The sequence below is a fragment of the Ammospiza nelsoni genome, chromosome 9 (assembly GCF_027579445.1).
Source record: "Ammospiza nelsoni isolate bAmmNel1 chromosome 9, bAmmNel1.pri, whole genome shotgun sequence".
NCBI lineage: Eukaryota > Metazoa > Chordata > Aves > Passeriformes > Passerellidae > Ammospiza > Ammospiza nelsoni.
The window spans coordinates 25837615-25859223 of NC_080641.1; the positions used below are offsets into that span (position 1 = coordinate 25837615).

A 21609-nucleotide genomic window follows, 5' to 3' on the forward strand; every position below is an offset into this window, starting at 1 on the left:
CACCTTCACCTGCCATGGCAAAGCAAGATACTCTGTACTCCATTATTACTTGGCCACACAGTTTTCCAGACTTAGAGCAACAGCCTGCTTTTTTTTTTTTTTTTTTTGCCTTTTTTTTTTTTTTTTTTGCTTTTTTTTTTTTTTTTGCTTTTTTTTTTTTTTAATGATAATGGCCTGCCCCTCTGCTTAGGGCTGTTTCCTTCTGGATGAGCACCCAGGAATGGAGCCATCTCCCTTGTTCTTTCCCTGACTATGTGGGCTCCTTTCCTTCTCCAGATTTGCACTCTTGCCTTCTGTGCAGGCATGCTGTCCGCAGCATCCCAGGGCAGTGAGGCCACATGACAGGGGGCTGATGCTGCTCTGAGAGGGTTCCCATGCTGCCAGAGCCCTGCTGCAACCAGGCAGCAGTTCTGCAAGGCTGGAGAAGGGAATAAACCAGGCATATGTCCTAAAGATGCTTTGCTTTGTCCAGACCATCTCTCCTTTCCCGATCTCTCTTTTCCCACACGGATTTGTTTTACTGCTCTTCCCCAGTGTGCTGTGTAGAGACACTTCTCTCCCAATGATCCCAACGAGAAGCAGCTGTTGCCTGGATCCCATTCCTCCTCCTGTGGACAGATAACATTGCCAGGGCTTAGAAGTTAATGCACACTGCAGGTGCTTTTTTGCCTGGGAGGGGGCAAGACCTGCTTCCTTTCCACTGTACAAATCCATAGGCCAGGAATTTACTGAGGCGGGTAACCAGTGTGGCAGGCATGAAGCAGTCAGTCCCAGATTCCAGGGACATGTGCAAAGCAGCACAACCACATTATCTCCTGTTCCTGCATGGTGCCTGGCCCCACCTGGTTAGGATGCAGCATACAGCTGATGGTCATGATTTTAAACCCTACCAGGGCAAACTCCAACCTCAGTCACCTGCTTTCCTTATACACTTCTGTTTCCTCCACTTGTCTAGGAGTGAGTTTTCACAAGCCTTCCTACAATCTGGTGTGTGAGCTTTCCTTCTGCCACTCTTGCCTTCTGCAGCTTCCTACTTTTCTGGTTTCCATCTGCTTCAGATCTTCACTGAAAGCATCTTTCTTCTCCCTACCAGTCTCTCTCTCGCACCCTCCACATGCTCAGCTTCCCTTACTGCCATTTGTTGTGTTTGGTAAAGTGAGTGTCCAGAACTGCTTTGGGAAGAGGTGTTCTCTGATGCAGAACAGCCCTTCCATCTCCACGCTGCTCATCTGGCCTTCAAATACAAATTGCCCCCCTAGTGCCATCTTTGATGATCTGTGAGGATGGCAGGCAGTTGTCCACATGTATGTTCAGTACTCTGTTGGCTGGGTAAAAGTTCCCTGTGCATTTTGGTTTGTCCTTCCATTCATTTCCCTTCATCTCCCCACTTCATTTATTTGTCCCCAGCCCCCTCCGCCCCACCCCAAGAGGTCGAGTGTGTAAGCACCAGCTCCACCACCATCCGGGTAAGTTGGGTGCCGCCGCCCGCCCAGAGCCGCAATGGGCTCATCACCCAGTACTCCATTGCCTACCAGGCAGTGGAAGGAGATGACAACACCAAGCATGTGGTGGATGGCATTGGACGGGAGCACTCCAGCTGGGAGATCAAGGACCTGGAGAAATGGACAGAGTACAAGGTGTGGGTAAGGGCTCACACCGATGTGGGGCCGGGACCGGAGAGCATCCCCGTGCACGTGCGCACTGACGAGGATGGTAGGTGCTGCTGAAAGCTCCTTCAGCTACTGCCGTGGGTTAGCCAGCACTCTGCTGAATGGGGTGCTGGAAAGGGGGGAAAGGGAGGAGCAGGGACATTGACCTGGGAGCGGCTTTCAAGCAGGACCAGAGGGTGTCAGGAGCAATGCTCCAGGGAGCAGATCTCAACAGTTGCCCTGGAGTGGGGTTGGGGAATTGTTTGCTGGCCTTGTTCTGCCTCCAGGTTGTGTCAGATATCTCATTGTGGTCTTTCAGGGTCCTCTTTGTGTCAGCAGTGCTTCCTGTGCATGCAAGAAGGCATTGCTCTGCTTTCTGTTGTGGTTTATAGTGGGTGGTGCTGGATTCATTTTTATTGAATGTAGAATGAGCTCTCCCAGCCAAAGGCTTCTCTTGTGAGATCAGGACTTAAAGTTTACTTGTTGACCTGAAATCCAGCAAACTAAAGAGGGGGAAAGCAATCCATTTGAAAGTTGTAGATACTGTAGGAAAGCTGCTTCCTGCTCCAGCTTCCAGGCAAGCCACAGCTTATATAAAGCTTCTCTTCCACTCAAGAGTCAGAATACCACACGTACAGAGCACTTTACTGGATACGACAGCTTTAAAGAGAAATTGCTTTGTATTAGCAGGGCTGTCAGTTATGTCATCGTGATTTAAGCCGTTTCCTTTGAAAGTGCCAGAGCTCAGGGTGACAGCAGGAGCTCCCGTGGCTTCGTGCTGACCCAAGAAAGCTGCAGATTTAATGGGAGAAGAAAGAGATGAAGCGTCCAGGCAAAGAAAGCATGATCTCTGCATTACCCAATCAGTGTAGGAAATTGAAACCAGACATGTTACAGTTTCCCTAAATGGGCTGCCACTGTCCCCCATGTCTCCATGGCTCTGAAAGTGGCGTCTGGGAATGCTTGCTGACTGCATTCCTGGGCTGGCAAACACATCTGTGTGTGTCCTGCTGCCTGTATTGTTTGCTTCAGTTCTCATTCAGCAGAATTGTAGCCCAGGGGAAGCTGTTACCCCAGAAATGTCGCAACAAGCTCTCTCAGTTAGTTTTTGGGCACCGTGGTTGGACATTCCAGCTTAGCTGTCAGGAGTGATTTTATATTCCTCTGACATGCTGATGCTCAGTAGATACCCATGATGAAGCGATGAAAAATGCTAAACTGTGTTCTGAAAACAAATTGAACTTTCCCTGTTTGGATCTCAAATGCAGGACACACTTCCCATAGTGGGGCAGGGCAGAGTTCCTCAAAACGCTGTGGTCTGCTCATATTCACATCTTTTTGTGTCCCTGCAACATCCCTGTATCACGTCCTGCCGAGGCCTCCCGCCTTCCTGTGCCAGCAGAGCTTGACACACAGCTTCTGTCTGGCTCTCAGGGAGGATCTTGTTTCCACTTGGACTCCCAGCTGTGTGTGTGGGCAGGTGTCTTGCCAGGACAGGAGAGCCCTGTGGCTGGTGCAAGGTCACTGCACTAAGTGAATTGTGGATTACAGCATAGGCTGCTCCAGCCAGAAGGGGGTAACTGTTCAAGCACAGCCCCCACCATTCCCACACCTTGAGTTGGCCTCTTGGTGCTAAAATGCTCTGTTCCTCCTTTCTGTATTTTATTAAATTATCTACAATTAGAAGGACATCTGGGGAAAAATAATGAATTGCCCTGCAGCTTAAAAACTGTGCTTACCTGCTGGGTAACTGTTTCTTCCCATTTAGTTGGATGAAATAGCAATACTCATTACATCTGCTTGTCAGGTACCCATCCCTAATTATCTAATACTGATTTCTTGCTGTGTTGAGAATTGGGGCGTATGAGGTTCCAAACCTCCAGATTTTCCCAGGGCAGTGGAAGGTGAAAAGGGTCCTGCAGATGAGGTGATGGGATGGAGCCCAGGTCCTTCACTTGGTACTGGGCACCTGGGTAGGATCAGTATCCTCCAGAGAGTGCACACCTCTACTCCCAGCTGCTTCAGCCAGAAGGGGCTTTCCAGGAGCAAGTGAGAAGCTAATTTTTTAGAATTGACATTTTTGTCACAGTCAATGCAAGAGCGAAATATAATAAGGAGGTAATTTTTCCAAATGGTAAATAGGGTATAAATACATTTTTAAACGGGCCTCACCTTGCAAGAAAATTGATATTTTCTGGGCAGTGTAATTTTTCATTTTATTATCAAAAAGCATTCAGCTAGTCGTGCATGAAATACAGTCCCCAGAGCTGTCACAATCCCCACAGGCCCCTTTATCTGGCTGAGTTCAGTGACTGCTGTCTCTGAGCTCTGGGTTATTGTTTTAGGATGGTGCTTTTCCCCCTCATTAACCTCTCACTGTCACAGGGGAAGAGCATGTGTGTGCTTTGGCTGGTGGCAGGTACCAGGGCTCCCTGCAGAAGAGGCTCAGCACCCAGGCATGCTACCTGGGGCTGTTGGGCTTCCTTCAGATGGCTCTGAGAGGAGGTGTTGTGTCAGGCAAGATGCTGAGAAGGCTTTAAAGCCTCTGCCTGTGCCCCAGGGCATCCTGAGCTGCAGGGGCTCACCTTAGTCTTTATATTCTGCTGTATTCTTGTATCCTTCCTTGCTTCCCTACTGCTGGAGATGAGAGGGAGAGATGGACCTTGGGTCTGATTCAGCACAATGACTTTCATATGGGGTGCTCCTGCATATCACAATTACACTCTTTCTTACTGAGAGCAGCAGAAGGAAAGGGGTCAGGCATGTGGTCATGCTGAAAGACTGCAGTGTCATGTCCTGGGCAGGTACAGGGAGGTGGTACCTGTGGGGCTGTCCTGGCAGGGAGGTGGGGGAAGGTAGCAAGGCAGTGAGAGGCAGTGGCGTGGTTGTGTGTGCCTGCTGACTGTTGTCCCATGTGTGTTGCAGTGCCCAGCGCCCCACCGCGAAAGGTGGAGGTGGAGTCTGTGAACTCGACCGCCATCCGGGTGAGCTGGAAGCTGCCCATCTCCAACAAGCAGCACGGGCAGATCCGCGGCTATCAGGTTACCTATGTGAAGCTGGAAAACAACGAGCCCCGAGGGCAGCCAGTGATCAAGGACGTCATGCTGTCAGAAGCACAGGTACAGTGTGGGGGCCACCAGATGGTGGGCATGGCACCTTCCCTCTCTGCAGAGGGCAGGCTGGCTGGGTCCAAGTGTTTCTTGGCCTCGTGTTGCAGCTCCAGAGTGTGGGACTCAGCCTCCCTGAGCAGGGCAAGCAGTTTATCTTTAAACTGTGGCTTAAACATGGGTAAAAAGTTTAATCAGGGAAGGATTACTGTAGAAAAGATGATGTATTGGATGATGTTTCTCTCTTACCCCTTCTCTGATATGTACCTCTGCCTGCCACATTCTGTGCAGACTCCAGCTGGAGAAAATTGTGCTTTGACAGTCTATTTACAAATGGTCAGAAAGTTTTAAATAACACCTTGAGTCTTTCATTTGTGATGCTGATTATGTTCAGGGCAAAGTGTCTTTCTTGATAGCATCCACCCGGGTGCTGCCTGCTTGTAGGGCACATGGGTGGCTCTGCACCCCTACACGGGCACAGCATGCCAGACAGAACAGTACTCTTGGTTTAGCAAAGCCTCCCCTCCCTCCTGCTTTTGCAGGGCAGTGACTTGGTGTTGCATTGATTCTTGAAACAAAACTGTAGGAGAAGCCAGCTTAGTCTGGGAAAGGCTGGGGAGGAAGAAAAAAAAACGAGGTAGAGGCCCACATCCCCTGTAAATGACTTTGCCTTTGCATTCCCCACACAACAATCTGTTCACATTTAGGCCATCTTGTGGATACCTCACTGTCTGGGAGCTGCAGCCCCATTCCCTCACACTGCTCCAGGCACAGCTGTGCACTCTGCACAGCCCAGGAATGTAAAGTTGCCTTTTTCCTAAGGTCCAGGGAAGTTTTTGGTGCACAATGTTGTGTATTTCATTGTGTGCGATGAAATACAACTCTTCCTTGGAGCAGGGGTCCTTCATCCTGGATGACCCACGCTGTTCTCAACTAAGATAATCGTATAAATGAAGAACAGGCTCTGCTGCTGTTGGAAGCAACGAGGAATCGATTCAGAGCTGGCTGGCTTGAATGATGCCCAGTATAAATACTGGAGAGCTGCAACGATTAATTGATCTGTCTCCTGAATGCAGCTGTGAATCATTTATGCTTTGTCAGTGGGGAGTGCAGTGCACAGAGGCAGCTTTAGTCCCCATTCATATTCCGAAGGATAAAACTCAGTAATAATGTGGAAGGGGAAAACTTTAAAGAGAGAAAATACTTTGAGGGTCCTTGCAGTGTTGTCTGGGGCATGTCTCTGTTGATGTTTCAGATGTTGCTTTGTTGTAATAGTTAGAGAAGCTGCTTACTGCCCTTTACTTATGCCAGGAGGATATAATCTTCTGTGTTGTTAGAACAATCGAGGCTGTGTTGTTCAGCTGGAGTTTGGAGTTAATGGGTTGGTCTCAAGTGTAGGTGGGCGAAGTTGGCACTGTTTTTCTTCTTGGTATTTTCAAATATTTTATGCTTGCCCAGCCAGTTCTGTTTTCACTCCTTACTCATACATTTAAGAGAGAGAAATCCCATGCTGATGTGCAGAATGAGGATGCCAGAGCCAGAAACTTTTGAAGGAGTGCTGGATTTTGCATTAGTTTCAATGTGTGCATCAAGGAGGCAAGTTCCTAGAAGTTTCCTGGCCTCTCAGGCCATTTGTCAGTCTTCCATATTTGGTGAATTTATGTGGGAAAGTTCTTGATTTCTGTGATATTTTTTCCTGCTGTGTATGGTGGCGAACTCATCCACTGTAATTTTTGGAAGTAAAAATGATAGTTGCAGAGAAGCGTCTTCTCTGCAAGAGTCATGTCACTCTTGGGATAAACTAACGACGACCCTGCAGGGAAGAGGTTTCACTGACTTGGCAGAAGAGATCTCTATTTCCCAAAAGAGTGAGAAGCCAGACATGACCTGTGCTTGTGATGAAATACATCTGCTCCAGATGCTGAAGAACCCTGTAAGAGCTGCCATCTTTCAGTACAGCAGTGCGTGTACTGAAACTTTACAGATGAAACTTTAACGAGTGGTCCTGGAAGAGTCATTTTCTATGAAAGAAAACAAAAAGATACACTGGAAAACCTGCCCCTGAAGGTCATAGGATGAAGATGGCCACAGTTCAGTACTCATAAACACTCACAAACATTTATACCAGTGCACAGGGAGAGAATTAAATGGATTGAAAATCTTGGGGTCAGAGAAGAAAATCTCTGGACAGGTAGGGAGAGCCCCTCCTCCTGCCTAGCCAGGCTGTGTGCTGATTTGAGTAGGTATGTACCACATAATCTGCTGCCTGCAGACAGTGTGAAGACACTGATACTAAAGCTGACTCATGATTTTCCCTTATTGAAGATGAGAAATGGAAAGAGAGTAAAAGAAGATGAAAGGAAAAAGGCGAGGGAACAGAGATGTTAGCTATGCAGATAATGTGGATTCGGAGCTTTCAAAACCGTTTGAGCGGAAAGGACTGAAACATCAGCAGAGACGTGGGGGCCCTGGTGCTGGAGAGATCACATTTTATTTTACAGCCTCCTGCCTCGGCAGAGTAATCAGTTGTTAAGAAGGTCCTGTGATGGAGCTGAGGCCTCTCCCTCCCCTCTGTGGCTGTGCCTGTGACTGATTACCTCTGTCAGGATTCTGTGTGCCTTCCAGTCTGAGCTCTCACCTCCTACTGACAGCCTGATGGACAAGCTAATGTGACCCTACCCTGTGGAGGAGCAGCCAGGGTTGTGCAGCTGCAGAGCTGGATCAGGTACCTGCAGCTCCTCTTGCCTGGGCCGTGCCTGTCACAGCTCAGCCGGGTCCCGAGGCGGGCGATGGCAGAAGATTCATCTCTGTGCCCTGGGGCTTGCAGAAGGCACCAAGAGAGGACTTTTGAAAGGAGCCCAGAGCTGCATTCTACCACTACTTCAAGTCCTCACCAGCTCTAGGGAGCGAGGGATAGCAGGGCCAGGGGCCACAGGCATTAGGCTTGACAGGGGCAGATGGGGGCCCACCTCATTTCCTTGGTCTCCAATCTCTGGGCAGCTGCTGGGTGTTAGGAGGGGCAGTTGGCTTTAACCCCCACCTTCCCTGCAGATCCAGCCTGCCCAAAAAACTTTGCAGAACTGGCTCGGGACAGCTGGCTACACAGAGGTCAGGCTTTGTGGGGAAGAGTTTCAGACTTTGTGGAGAAGAGTTTCCTGCCACCTCCTCCTCCTGCTGTGCAAACAGAGTCATGGCACAGGAGAGGTACGTGCTGCCCACAAGAAGGGCTGTAGGCTCACAGGAGGGTGGTGTGGTCTCTGCAGGCAGCACTTCACCAACCAGCATGCAAACTAAGTGCACATCCCACCAGCTTGCTCAAGAAGAGCAGGAAGAGGAAATGGCAGTCACTTCAAGCTATTGGATTGAGATCAAAGGAGAAAGCAGACTTCAATTCTCCCTGAGCAGTACCCACCCCAGGCACAACACAGGAATTTACAGCCTCCCTCTTCTGTGGTGTGATAGTCAAGGACCTTTCTCTAAATGTACTTGGAACATCTCATACGTGTGTACTTGTCTAGGTGGGAGTCTGGCATGGAACTGGGATGTTCTCTGCTTCCTAAGCGGAACAAAACCGTAAGGCATCATCCAAGAGGCACTTCAGTGAAGGACCAAGATGAAGTTCTGGTACCCTCAGACCCCTCTGCATCTCATTGACCAAGTAACTGAGTTTATGTCTGGAGTTCCACTGTTGCACCACAGTCACTGAAGAAGAGAGGAGAAGGATCTGCAGGAAAACCAATATTGGCTTCCCATAGCTGGGACTGTTGAGGGCTTGAATCTGTCTTTTGCAAGAGCCTTGGTCAGGGAAAACAGCTGTTCCCTGGTGAGACATGACTGTGCTGTGTTGAAGTGTAAAATGAAACATTTAAGCATTGCAGCTGCCATAAATACACACTGTTAGCTTTAGCACTTCCCAGAGCCATCCTGCCTCATGCACACAGCCCTCTCTCAGTTCTTTTTATGACTGCTCCTGGGCTTTTCAGATCAATTTGTCTTACTGACCAACCTTAAACAGTTAAGAAGCAATTGAGCTAGTTTAAGGAAGGAAATGTTTTGATCTGTGGATTAAATTTTTGTAATGAAACTGAATTTCTACCAAGGTATTTATGCAGGCCTGGCTTTTCACAGTCGTTACTCCAGCACAGATCTCAAGGCATTTCTTTGCACTCTGATCTAATGCAAGATTAAAGTCCACTGAAACATTAGAGCAAACAGAGTTTGAGCGTTAAACACTCAGTTTAAAATCCTAGGGCATGATAAACTCCCTGCTATGTTGTGAGAGGCCTCCTGAGCCCAGCTCTGCTCTGTTGTTCTTGCAGTGAGGGATCACATTCTGCCCCTGTAGCTCCATGAAGGCAGGCTGGGTGTTCCACCCACAGGGACATGCTTTTGTGGGAAAAGTGAGTACCAGGCCTGGGATCCTTCCTATGGCAGGACTTGTGCCAGCTTTTAAATAGCAGGGAGGAGTGTGTGGCTGCTGGCTGAGGTGTGGGCAGGCTGGCACGGGTGGGACATAAACAGCAATGGCTTGGGTTCAGCTAAGTGTGCAGCTGTGGAAAAGGTACTGAGGGTGTGTGGAAAGAGAGCCTTTAGTGACCGTAATACATAGTGAGGGTCTTGGCTTTATAAAAAACATGTAGGGGGAACTTGACCTCTCTGCTGAAATTTACTGTTAGGATGGTTTAGGGAATGATTGTACTGCAGTTTCATGGCACCTAATAAGTGAACTATAATAAAATCTTAGAGAAACATTTCTCCAACAGCTTCTTTTTTTTTTGAATTTAGAGAATAAAACAGTAAATATTTTGAAAGTATGCCATGTATTTTACTGCTGAGATGAGTACTATGCCACTGTGATAGGCTGCTGCCTTCGAAAGCCACCTCAAATAGCCTGAGTTCAAAAGGCAACTTGTATCTTTGATGCCTTTTAGTGCTTGTGTTACACTTGCAGCTTCCCAAACACTTCAGCAGTGTTCACTGAGCTTCCCAGGGTCCTCAGGAAGTTGGTATCTGAGCAGTTTCACAGCTGGCAGGTCAGGCTCAGAAGCAAGGTTTGCCAGGTCTCACACTGTGAATCAGGGGCAATAATACCTATCTTCACTTTCATCTCTGTGCTTGAACCCATGGGCCGGTGCTTCCCCCAGGCAGATTTAGTAACGTGAGCTGTAACACATCACCTTGGCTGAGAGAGTTCTGTGTGATCTCTGCAAGCCTCCTTTGGAGCACCAACCACAAAGAGCACTGCTGTGGGCATGCATGCCAGCAGCCAGTCTCTGCTGTCTCTCCACCCAACTCAGCTTTGATGCCCTGCAACCCAAATCCAGCCAGAAGAGTTCAGAGCCTGTATTGAGCCTGGATGGCCAGGAATCCGTGTGAGTTTTTGGTGGGGATTAGTTTGTGTAGAAGCTTTCCCTGCAGGGCTGCTATTGCCAAATGAGTGTTTGCCATTTGGTGTTGTGTAATTGGGAGTGAGAAGCTGTTTCCTCAGTACATGCACAAGTTTCAACCTCTCTCCAAACCACACACCACTGCTGGAGAGGAGCAGCTTAGTGTAAGCTCTGTGTGAGATCTCAGCTTCTCTTGCACTGATGATGACAGATGGCACTTTGTGGTTTTGTGAAGTCCCCAGAGCATTTTGCAAATGATACAGGAAAAAGAAGCTCTAGAAATGCTGTATTGGTTCTTCCCTGCAGAGAGTGCCTCTGTTTTGTGTGTTGAAGTCTTTGGTTCTCAACAAGAGATGGTGACTGGAGGATCACTAGAACAGAAACTGGAGATTAGGCAACAGAGCTGTTGTGAGTGACTTGTGAAGCAGCAGTCACCCTCAGAGCCTGGTTGGTACAACCTGTCCCTTCTTGCTTCTGCTCATGGAAGAGGCAGAAAAATGCAAACAAAGTCAGAAGGGGAAAGTACTGCAAAGTACAAAAAGTAAGCGGGGGCTCTCCCCCTGAGTGAGAAGGAAGCTCTTTGTCTGTTTGTGTGAATGATCTCAGACTCATTGCTCAGGCTAGCAGCATGTCAAAAATTGCTCTATGCCATTTCTTCCCTTGACACAGCCTGTGTCAAGTGACCCTCTGTGTATAAGTGTTGTAATTCCCCCAACCCAGTTCTGCTAACCCCTGCTGTTGTCGTCATTGTCATCCCTTTCCTACACGTTGCCCCTTAAAATTCTGTGTCTCCATTTTTCTCTCCTCCTTCCTTTCTCCCTCGTCAGTGGAGAGCTGAGGACTCCGTCGACCACGTAAGTACCACTTGTGTGAATTCCAGGTTGGAAGAGAGGGGTTTGGTAAATCGATTTGTGAATTTTGTAGACACAGTACTGTCAAAACATTCCTTTCACTCCCTTAATGAGGCTGGAGAGTCACATTGTGACACCTTCCACAAGCAGCAAATCCAGAAAAAATTGGCATTTAGATAGCTCCTAAATGCAGAAAAGCAATTGACATTTCCTATAATCTGTATTTCCAGCTTGTTGCAGTGTAGTTTTAGGCAGGTTCAAGTGATCAACTCAGGAGACTCATCCTGCAGTAGTTGGCCCACCAAGTTATGTGGTAAAATTAGATACATAATCTTTAAACCACATTGATCGTAGTCATGAGAAATAACCTACACCCCTCAACCATGACCTTTGGTTGAAACACAGATAGTAATAAGAAAACAATCACATTTAAACAGTTAAATCCAGTTTTTCCCCACATAATTCTGAGATATAAATTTGGAGGAACAAACTAGAAAATGACCTTTTTAGAGTCAGCAATTCAATTACGTGCCCTACTGTGAGCTTCCCCAGCACGATGCATTTCTCCTCCTGCTTTATGCAGAGCATTCTTGCTCGGAGTGGCTGTGTCATGACAGCACTGTGTTTGCATTATGCAATCAGACCTTCTTTCATCCATCCCTCGTCTCTCTCCTCCTCCCAGCTTGCTTGCTTCGCTCCCGGTGGCATGCTTCCGCGTGAGAACTTCTCTTTGCATGGGTTTGGGAGGAGTGAATTCTCCTGGGACGTTCAGAGTGTGCAGGTTTTGTGAGAGTGCTTCCCGCGGCTCCACTGGCCCGGTGGGACTGCGCGGCCACTCACCCGCACACACCATCTGCTGCAGGGGCGGACTGGGGTCGGACTCTGGTTCACACGGTGATTTTGGCGGGGTTCTTGTTGGTGCTTGTTGATACTTCTCTGGGCTGGCTGGTTCTGCGATGGTAATGTGGTGATTTGGATGAGTAAGCCTCAGCAGGGAACCTGAACCAGCAGCACTGACTGGAAATCAGCAGGTTTAATAGCGTGGGTGTTTGTGCGAGTGAGTGATGGGAGAGTGGCTGCAACCATAGGCACCCCTGGTAGCCCTCAGTCTGGCAAGGATCCCCTGGGCAGGGGTCATACCCCTGGAGCAGCTTCTGACAGTGCTCATGCTGCCTGTTCTCAGCAGCTCAAACTTAACCCGCTCCATCTCTGCTCATCGCCTTGTCTGAAGGGATAAATAACCAACATGGAGCCGCTGCCTCGGTTCCAAAAGCTTCCCCAGCCCCTTCTCCAGCCTGCTCATCTCTTGCTCCCTGACCCAGTGGGTTATTAGTGCTAATGGCCCAGACACTCCCACAGCACCACAGATGCGCGCTGCTCAGGGGTACCTGCCCAAGCTGCTGGGAGCTGCTGAGCTCACTCCTTCACAGGCCTGGCCAGCCAGGCTTGGCACCAGTCACATTGCTGCTGGAGGCCAGGAGGGAGGAGCAGTGCTCCTCTCTTTGATCTCAAATTGAAGTGTCGAGCCATGCCCTCCTCCTGCCCAAAGGAAGCCAGAGCTTGCAAGGATGCACCCTGTGAGTCCGCCCCCCTCCCAGACCTCCCACGATGGAGGTTTTCCCTCCAGGTCTTGCCAGGGCCTTGCACTGACCTATCCCATCCCTGCAACCCAGTGCCTGGCAAGGAGGGCGAGCACAATGCTTAGAGCTGCAGGTGCTCCCTGCCCGGGGCCCCCACCCCTGCACTGCCTCCCTGTGCTCCCCACGGCTCTGCTGCAAGACACAACTTTAAAAACCCTGGAATTATCCCCTAAGAGGTTCTCACAGCCAGGTGAACTGACTTTTGCTCTGGTTCACAGCTCCATAGTCCTCTTACTTAGCTTTCACACAGGACCAGATCTGGATCAGATCTCCCTCTTGGCAGAAGCCGTGGGAGAGCAGAGCTGCTGACATGGGTTGCTGGTGGGTCCCTGGAAAGGCCAAGTGTTAAAGGCAGGGGTTGAAATGAGACACGTGAGTGTTGGAGTGGCGGCAGTTGTTTGCTGGCTCTGTGCAACATGTGTGTTTGAGCACGATGCATGAGTGTGAGCCAGGGAGTGTTGTCAGTGTGTTGCTGTTGGAGACACTGACCCTGGTGCCTTCCTTTGGCTCACTCCAGTAACAAAGATTTACTCTTCTCGTTTGCCTCCTCTCTGCCTCGTGAATGTGCTCCCAGGAGACAGTCATTGGAGGCCTGCTGCCGGAAACCACCTACTCCGTCACAGTTGCTGCCTACACCACCAAAGGAGATGGTGCCCGCAGCAAGCCCAAAGTCATCACCACCACAGGGGCAGGTGAGTGTGGGGAGCAGTGTCACAGCCTCGTGGGGTGGTGGTAAAACCTCCCAAGAGGTGCGTGGGGAGCATGGCCAAGGCCAGGAGGAAGCAAGAGGGGTGGAGATGCTGCAGAGGTACAAACTCTTGTGATCTCTAGCCCGTGCTTAACAGACTTTGCCACTGGATCACCTGAGCAAACTGCAGCAAACAGATGGAGATACTCTACCAGGGCTGGTGAGAGAACATTGAAACTCATGGGTCTGAGCTCATCTGCATAGTCCAGAGACCTGGGAAGAGGAAGCCTGAAAGTCCAGGCTCTCCCTCAGCTTTGGAATCCTGGCCTGTCCTCACCTTGTTCCTTTAGGCAAGTGCCATTTCTTGCTTCCTGTGGTGACTGCAGTGCTGACTGGAAGGGCCCCTGGCACAGCGGGCTCCTGAGAGGGGCTTCTCAGCTCCCCTCTGCCATTGATACTGCTTACATGGCTGAGCCTGGCTGCTCCTAGAGCCATGGTAAAACCTGGAATGCCACAGAAGTGCTGCAGACACAACTTCTAGGTCCTGGTGATCCCAGCCGGTTTGGTTCTGCTGTCTCAGTAGGTCATACCTGCGCCTGGAGCTGGAGCACCCAGGAGTCATCTGGCCCTTCCCTCCAGGTGTGGTCAAGCTTGCCTTTGGCAGTGGTACCAACTAGTTGACACTGTCTTGTCCACTCACTAGCCTGTCCTGCAGCTAGTAATCCTGCTGCTTCCTCACAGCAGCCACGGGAACAGCGTTTACCAGTTGTTATTATGGGAATGCAGCTTGTGCAAACCGAGAGCGTTTGTTCCTGGTGCTTTTAAACAAGGAACAGCTTGCTGTCTCCTCAGCACTGCATATGGGGAGCTCCAGAGGTAGTTTCCACTGTCACAATCTCAAATGCTGTCTCCCTGGTGCCTTGCCATGATGTATTTTCTGTTCATCAAATTGCTACAGCTGTCCTATAAACAGGAAGAGCTTCCTAAACATCCCAGTGTTGTACTGTAAATCACAGTGGATCTTCCCATGTTATCATGCACATTTTAAGGTTAATATTTGGAATCAGCTTTGAAAATACTGTGTCCCTTAATACTAGCTGCTGTTAGACGTTGTATTATGAGTGCAAGGAGGATGGCACTGGCAATGGCAATGTAATTATATGTCGTAGATACCTATAAAACCGCTCTCAGGACCTTTGTACAGGCTCCACTGCGGGCATGACCTCAAAGGGGAGCGTTGGTGTCGCCCTCTGATGGCAGAAAGCGGGCATCATTCTGGCAAATTCAGTTTTCTCTCGTGCTCGACTGTGGGCTCACACATTTCAAAAATCTGCAAGGATATTTAACTAGGTTTGGCTGCAATCCCTTTTCTTTTTTTTTTTTTTCTTTTTTTCATATCTATGGCCCCATGCCTTTGATTCTGAGTATCTTCCCAATCAGTTGATTTGTTTACAAATCTGAGCTGATGTGAAGACGCATCCTTTTTTTAACTGAAGGAGATCAAGGTATTAAACCATCAATTTAAAGCCATCAGTTCCTAACCAGTGACGGCGACACCCCTTGACTTGTGCAGCATAAGCAGAAATCCTGTGGAACGCTTGTGTTCACCTCTCCCATCAACACTGACATCATGAATCTGCTTCTCAACTAAACCAAAATATATTCTGATGGCAAACAGCCCACCCAGCTCTGCTCGCTGCCTCTGCAGATGGTAAAACTGCAAGGTTTCAGGATGAAATTTGTCTGCCTCCAGACAGACCAGGGTGCTGGAATCGGGCTTCGGGGTGTCCCTTGTGGTGCAGTGCCTCAGGGCCAGCATGGCCTGGTGCTGGGCACTGCCTGGAGTGTCTGAAGACCGCTGATTGGGAGGACGGGATTCAGATCTTCTCTGAGATAAATATGATGCTTTGAGGTACCTTAAACATTTCCTGTAAGAGGGGATGAATTTTGGGGCTGGATATGGCTGAATTTATTTCCAGTTTAAGTGGCAGCACGTGGGAAAATGGCAACCGAGAGCTGGCTGGCTCCAGCTTCCCTCGCCACCGGATTAGGGTCAGTCTGCCTCTATCCCTGTGAGTTGTCTGTCATCCTCTTCACCCTGTTGTCTGAACTTTCCCACTTTCCTCACTCCTCATGGACTGAGCAGCACGGAAGCGGTCCTTCTTCCCTCCTCCCAGGCTATAGATGGTCATTGTGTGTTTATGTTGCAGTCCCGGGGAAGCCCACCATGATGATTAGCACGACAGCCATGAACACAGCCCTCATCCAGTGGCACCCACCCAAGGAGATGGTAGGGGAGCTGCTGGGTTACCGGCTGCAGTACAGACGGCTGGATGAGGAAAAAATGAACACGATAGACTTCGGGAAGAGAGACCATCACTACACAGTGACCAACCTGCACAAGGGGGCCACATACCTCTTCAGGCTGTCTGCCAAGAACAGAGCTGGCCCAGGAGAGGAGTTTGAGAAGGAGATCACAACTGCCGAAGATGTGCCGAGCGGCTTCCCGCAGAACCTGCGTGTGGTGGGTCTCACCACGTCCACCACAGAAGTTGCCTGGGACCCCCCGGTCTTGGCAGAAAGGAACGGCAAGATCGTCAACTACACAGTGGTATACAGGGACATAAATAGCCAGCAGGACCTGGCTAACATCACCAAGGACACGAGTATCACTTTGACAAATTTGAAACCTGATACCACTTATGACATCAAAGTGAGGGCCCGCACCAATAAGGGGGCTGGGCCACTCAGCCCCAGCATCCAGTCCCGGACCATGCCTGTAGAGCAAGGTAAGTGTCCCTCTAACAAACCCCAGCAGGAAGCTCTGCCTCCAGGACAGGGATCTTTGCTTTGGTTCAGGAGGCTTCGCTCCCCTCTGCTCTGACTGGTGTGATCAGGTACTGTGTGGCTCCCCAGTCTAAAACTATTTCAGTGAGGGAAAGCTCAGCAAAGATTTTCTAAAGTTGCCATTTGGGGGGAGAGGGACGTTGGTGGTACCTTCATTGCATCCACAGTCACACTTGGATGTTTTATCTGTACATGAAAGGCTCTTGCTTGAACTGGAGCAGGTGGCTGAGTAGGATCATCTGCAGATCCAGTACCTGAATTAGCTGTTTGATCATGACAAAGGGCCAAGGGAGTGTGAGTGGAGTGGGGATAGAGAAAGGCTGCAGCTCAGCCTACAACTTCCTTTCTTGTGATGCTGAAAAGTAGTCAAAAAGCAGAACTCCTCTGGAGACTGTAGATTTGGTAAAAGGCTGCTGCTCTCTTCTCCTCATTTCTTACTTCTCTGCTGTAGCTGAACTCTTTGACCTCTGCTGCTGAGTTAGACAAAGAGACTTGGAGTCGAGCTGCCGCCTGGCTCTCTCCTGACTTGGCTTTGCAGTGCTCAAATACCTTGTTTTTCATTCCAGTGTTTGCTAAGAACTTCCGTGTCAATGCCGTCATGAAAACATCTGTGTTGCTGAGCTGGGAAGTGCCTGACTCCTATAAATCTGCAGTGCCTTTTAAGGTAAGAGTGGGATTTGGAGAGCAGGGAGCTCCATGTAGTAGTGAGCAGGACAGTGAATAGCAGCATCAGCTGGGTCCTGTTGGTCAGGCTCACCACTGTAGTTCCATGATGGTGGTCACACAAGCTTGTCCTGATGCCTGACATGGAGCTGAGGTGTGAAAAGTTATAAATTTGATTTAATCACAAGAAATTAGCAGCTAGTGAATAAAACTAACTCCTTTTACAATTCCTGTCTCAAACATACATATCACCCTCATGAGTTACTTCAGAGTATCAGGGCAGATGCATTATCTCAGGGAGTGAAGAGAGGAAGCATCATCAAACTTCCTGAAGGTCTTACAGTGTGAGCAGCACAAAATGAGTCAGTACAGAGAGAACTCTGCAGGAATGCTGCTCTGTTTTCACCAGTACAGTTCAGGATGTGGTGTCATCCAGCAGACTGCAGACAACACTGATGACCCTGCCTTCCTGCTCTTGTCTGACCCCCAGTACTTGTCACTTATGTGGGTGAAAGACTGGAATGTGTAGATCTCAGTGCAGTTTCTCTCCTTTAAGAAACAAGACCAACATGTCACATCATTGAAGATAACCTTCCCAGTCTCAGCACCAATCTGCTGCCTCTGCAAAGGTGCTGGGGCAGAAGCAGTGTGACTTCTCTTTCTCCTTGCCCCCTGCCATGTGTGCCTAAAGTGCAAATACAAGGCCTACATGAGCTGTGGGGGATCCATGGCCAGGGGAATGAGGAGAAATCTTGAACTGAATCCACATCAAAGTGTGTGAGTACCTCCCCTTCCTTGTTACTAACTCTCCTTGTTTAAACCCTGAAGCTGAATTACCTTGATCAATAGCAGGCACTTGTTAACATACAGTTTAGCTGAATAGACAAGGCTTTTGTGAAGACCTTGTGGTATTCAAAGCTCTCCCAGATGCAGGGTGCATTAGGATCAGTGTTCAGATGTCTGGCTGCAAGGAACTTCACAGAGCCTGTTACTTGGCACTCTGCTGCAGAGCCAGTGTGCTGCATTTTGCCTTGTCTCATGGCCCAAAGCCCACATTGCTGTCTGGCAGTGCAGTGCTGGAGAGGGACAGTGTGACCCTGGGAGCATTCCTATCGCACAGGGATGGGAGTGGCTGGAGCCAGGGATGCAATGCTGATGCCCTGTCTGTCTCCTCTCCTGGCTGCATAGCTGTGATTGCTATCACAAGGTGATTCAGGGGCTGCCCCTGCTGTGGGTTGACCCTCTGCTGACATGGGAGATGGCATTAGCCACTTGTTAACTAAGAGCAGTCATGCAAACCAGAGTGTTAGAAGGATATTTCTCTAATAGTGCCTTCTTATTATGAATATTCCCAGACTTGCAGACACAGGTGAGTCAAGGCCAGGAGCTGAGGGTCAGCTCTAAATCGTTGATTGTGCCAGGTGAAAGAAATCCTTAACCTTCAGGATTCTGTGTTTTTATAAACAAGGTTCACCTGTCTCCTCCAATTCAGGCACATGGGAGGCTGAGGCCAGAGCATAATACTGTAACTAGCATAGCAGATAAATCTCCATGGGAACAATTAGTATTATCTACACTTGATAAACAGTCTCATGCTAAATCTATGTCCCAAAGGGTGTCATACTCTACTTTAACAGATTTAATTAAAGTAGATATTGTTCCGACAATGAATAGTGAGGCACAGGCAGGACTGGTGCTTTTTTTATTAGAGAATGAACTGAGACCTTAAGATTTTTCATTGCTGCCAAATCAATAATGAAGTTTTGAGATCTCTTTGGGGGATTTTCACAGCTTCTTCTGGTCCAAGAGATAAATTCCTTGTAAAATGTTGCCCAGCAGTTGTAGTGGTGCAAAGGCACTATTCCTTTTTTTTATTCCACCTGCAAAAGGCTGTTCTGGAGCTTTCTTGGAAAGTGCAAGATAGATACAACCTTCTCCTTGGGGAAAGGGCATTTTCCTGAGATACATTCTTCAACTTAAGTGTGGGACAGAGGATATATTGGTTAAAGGCAGCATTACAAGGTATTTTAGAAATGGGCAGAAGGAACAGTGCCTTTTGAAAATTATAATGATCTAGGTTTGGAAATAACCCCTGAGAATGCTGAGCAGTGCTTTCTCACACTGTGTCCCATAGAATGTAGTAATTACTCCTGCCTGCAAATACTCCAGCCTTGTCTACTTTTCCATCGAGTTGTTATCTTTCCCAGTGTTGCACACTATGTGTCTTTTCATCTTTTAGTTCAATACATTCTGTACTGCCTTGAAATCAAATATGAGAACTTCAGCAGTGACATTTGGACCCACCTAACTTTGCAAATCTTCTCCTGTAGGTAGGAGCAGCAGAGATGACATTTTACAGCAATCTGTGGCTAGTCAGCACTGTTTGGCAGTTCAGAGCCCTTGGGCCAGATTTGCTGCTGACTCTGGTAGTTACCAGTGGGCCATGATGCAACCTCTAAATAGCATTCCTGCTTGAGCTTCCAGGCATCTTCCAGCTGCACATGGATGACTGTCTCTGAGCCCTTACATTGGTGTAAGGTTTACGTAGAGGCCTTAACTAATGGTGCGTAACATTTGAGAAGACAATGTGTTGTGGCAGGTAAAGGGCCGTGGAACTGCTGCAGCAGCTGTGAAAAGGAGGGATGGCAGAGAATGCTTCAGGAAAGCATTGCAAATGCCAATTTCACTGTCTTTGGATGCAAACTCCTGTGCATGGCAATAAAAATCATCATCTGGTGTTAGCACTTAGATTCGGAGGCTGTGTCTTTGCCAGTTACAGTGCAGAGCAGGCAAGGAAACTGAACTGAAATGCTTACCATCTCTTCTGCCTCCTCTTGCTGTAGGAAAATGGCTCTGTCCCCAGCACATGCTCATGTGCAGGCAGTTGGTGGGTGTCTTCCCTAGAGCACACTGAGAAGCAGTTGGTGATGCCTTTATTAGGGAAGAATTCATAATGAGAAATCTTATCCAAGAGGCAGCAGAACTCTGTGGGCTTATCATCCTTTCAGCATAACTTTTAATGCTGGAAGTTTGGTTTTGTTCAAATCTGTGTGGGAGCACATGAAAGAGAGGTCTTGCTGTTCCCCAGAACATACCCTGACTTACAGGCACCTGGTGTATCCAGACCTGTACTGTTGCAATGTCATTGGAAGGGGTGGTGCTAGTCCAGACAGCAGAGCTGCTAAGATGATTTGAAGTCTAGTAGTCCTGTCTTTGGTGTACATACTTCTGTGTCAGAGCAACTACATATCTGATTCCAGTGCTGCAAGAAGCATTTCTTCATTTTGATTTTTCTCTTATTTTAGCACTCAGCTGATGCACATGTCTTTGGAGAAAGGAATTAAAACCTGGGAGAAAATATTATCAAGAGGAGTCACAACAGAAAACAATTCTCTGGCTGTTCTACTATGCCACCTTTGACAGCCTTTCTCACATGTGGAGCAGCAGCCGGGCCTTTGTCCCTGCAAACCTGTTGCTTTAGTTACTTGGTGCTTACTTTCACAGTCCATTCCTGAAAACTGAAGCACATCAACAAATGAGATTGATTGCATCTCTTCTCCATAGCTGCCCTCTCTCTGCTGCTGTGTTTCCTGTTAGGAGTCTTTTCTCAACAGCAAAGCTGGAGCTCTTTTCCTATCCTGATCTCCATGCAAAGTGACATGGAGAGGATTGAAGCATGCTGTGGGTGTTGCTGTTTGGGTAACACAAAAGCTGAGCTGCAAATTCTAGGCCTAGCCAGGTCCTTGTGCTCTGCTGTCCTTCAGATCTCTTTCCAGGACCTCTCTTTTCCTTCCAGCTCCAACACTGAACATTAGAGCAGTGCTAATCAACTGCCCTTGTCCTAGAATGCTGGCAGCTTTCTGTAGAGTTCAGCCACCTGCTGAAAAGGGGACTTGAAGGAAAGTTTGGTCCCACCCCTTGCTGCTGGCATCAGCCTGAACAGTGGGCTCAGCTGGTGAAAAATTATTTCAAGTAATTAATCTTCCACAGAGCTGTCTTCTCTCTCTTTCAAGGCCACTGTTGAAACAAGCACATTTTACCATGGGGTTTCTGCCTGTAACACCTAGTAACTGGCATGGTTTAACATGCTCCAGCTCTACTATTGCCAGTTTTTGGCATGCTGTGTCTCTGCATCACTGTCAGAAATCCAGCACTCCCCTGCCATGCTGGACAGTCACCTGGTGCAAAGAAATGTGCTGGTTTTTCACAGCTGGGACACAACCTATGGCTTCTCTAGCTGTGTACACCCCATTGGTCTCTGTCTCTGGGAACTGTGGGAGTTCTTGCTTTGCAGAGGCAGCACCCAGAGTTTTGGGGTAAGGAGTTGTTCCAGCAGGATCAGGATCAAGGTTCCCAGTGCAGATGGGCTGCTGGGTGCAGCTGATCCATCAGTGCCCATGGCTGCTGTGCCTGGGGGGAGGTGGGGGTCCTGCATATCTGCAACAGGGCATTGAGGAATGTTGCTAGCTGAGGGGGCCACAGGGGAGGCTGTGTGTGGGGGCTGCCCCCAGCCAGCAGCAGCTCTGCCCTGCCCTGCCCACAGCCCTCGCTGCAGGCACGGCAGGGAAGAGCAGCTCCGACCTCCTGCCCACGGCTGTGGCGCCAGCATCTGTTGCCATGGCGACAGGGTGTCACACCTGCAGAGCCGCCATCCTGGGTACCAGTTTGTGAGCCCTGTGCCGGATTTGTCAGATCATTGGTGAGGCGTGTAACCCCCCGGTCACCTTGCTGGGAGGGGGATGATCTGCCTTAAGCATCCAACCAGGCATCAGCTGGC

General features: G+C 48.9%; 1 protein-coding gene across 5 annotated transcripts in view; it reads left to right on the forward strand.

Annotated features, from left to right (window-relative positions):
• The window catches only part of PTPRF (protein tyrosine phosphatase receptor type F), a 374428-nt gene that overhangs the window by 309078 nt on the left and 43741 nt on the right, over positions 1-21609 (forward strand). For 3 of the 5 annotated variants that reach the window (XM_059477803.1, XM_059477805.1, XM_059477804.1), the window contains 6 exons: positions 1408-1713; positions 4575-4768; positions 10971-10997; positions 13209-13326; positions 15533-16111; positions 16736-16833. In XM_059477803.1, coding sequence (XP_059333786.1) covers positions 1408-1713; positions 4575-4768; positions 10971-10997; positions 13209-13326; positions 15533-16111; positions 16736-16833 — 1322 coding nt within the window. The remainder of the gene's footprint in view (positions 1-1407; positions 1714-4574; positions 4769-10970; positions 10998-13208; positions 13327-15532; positions 16112-16735; positions 16834-21609) is intronic. The other 2 variants (XM_059477806.1, XM_059477807.1) reach the window with 1 other exon arrangement.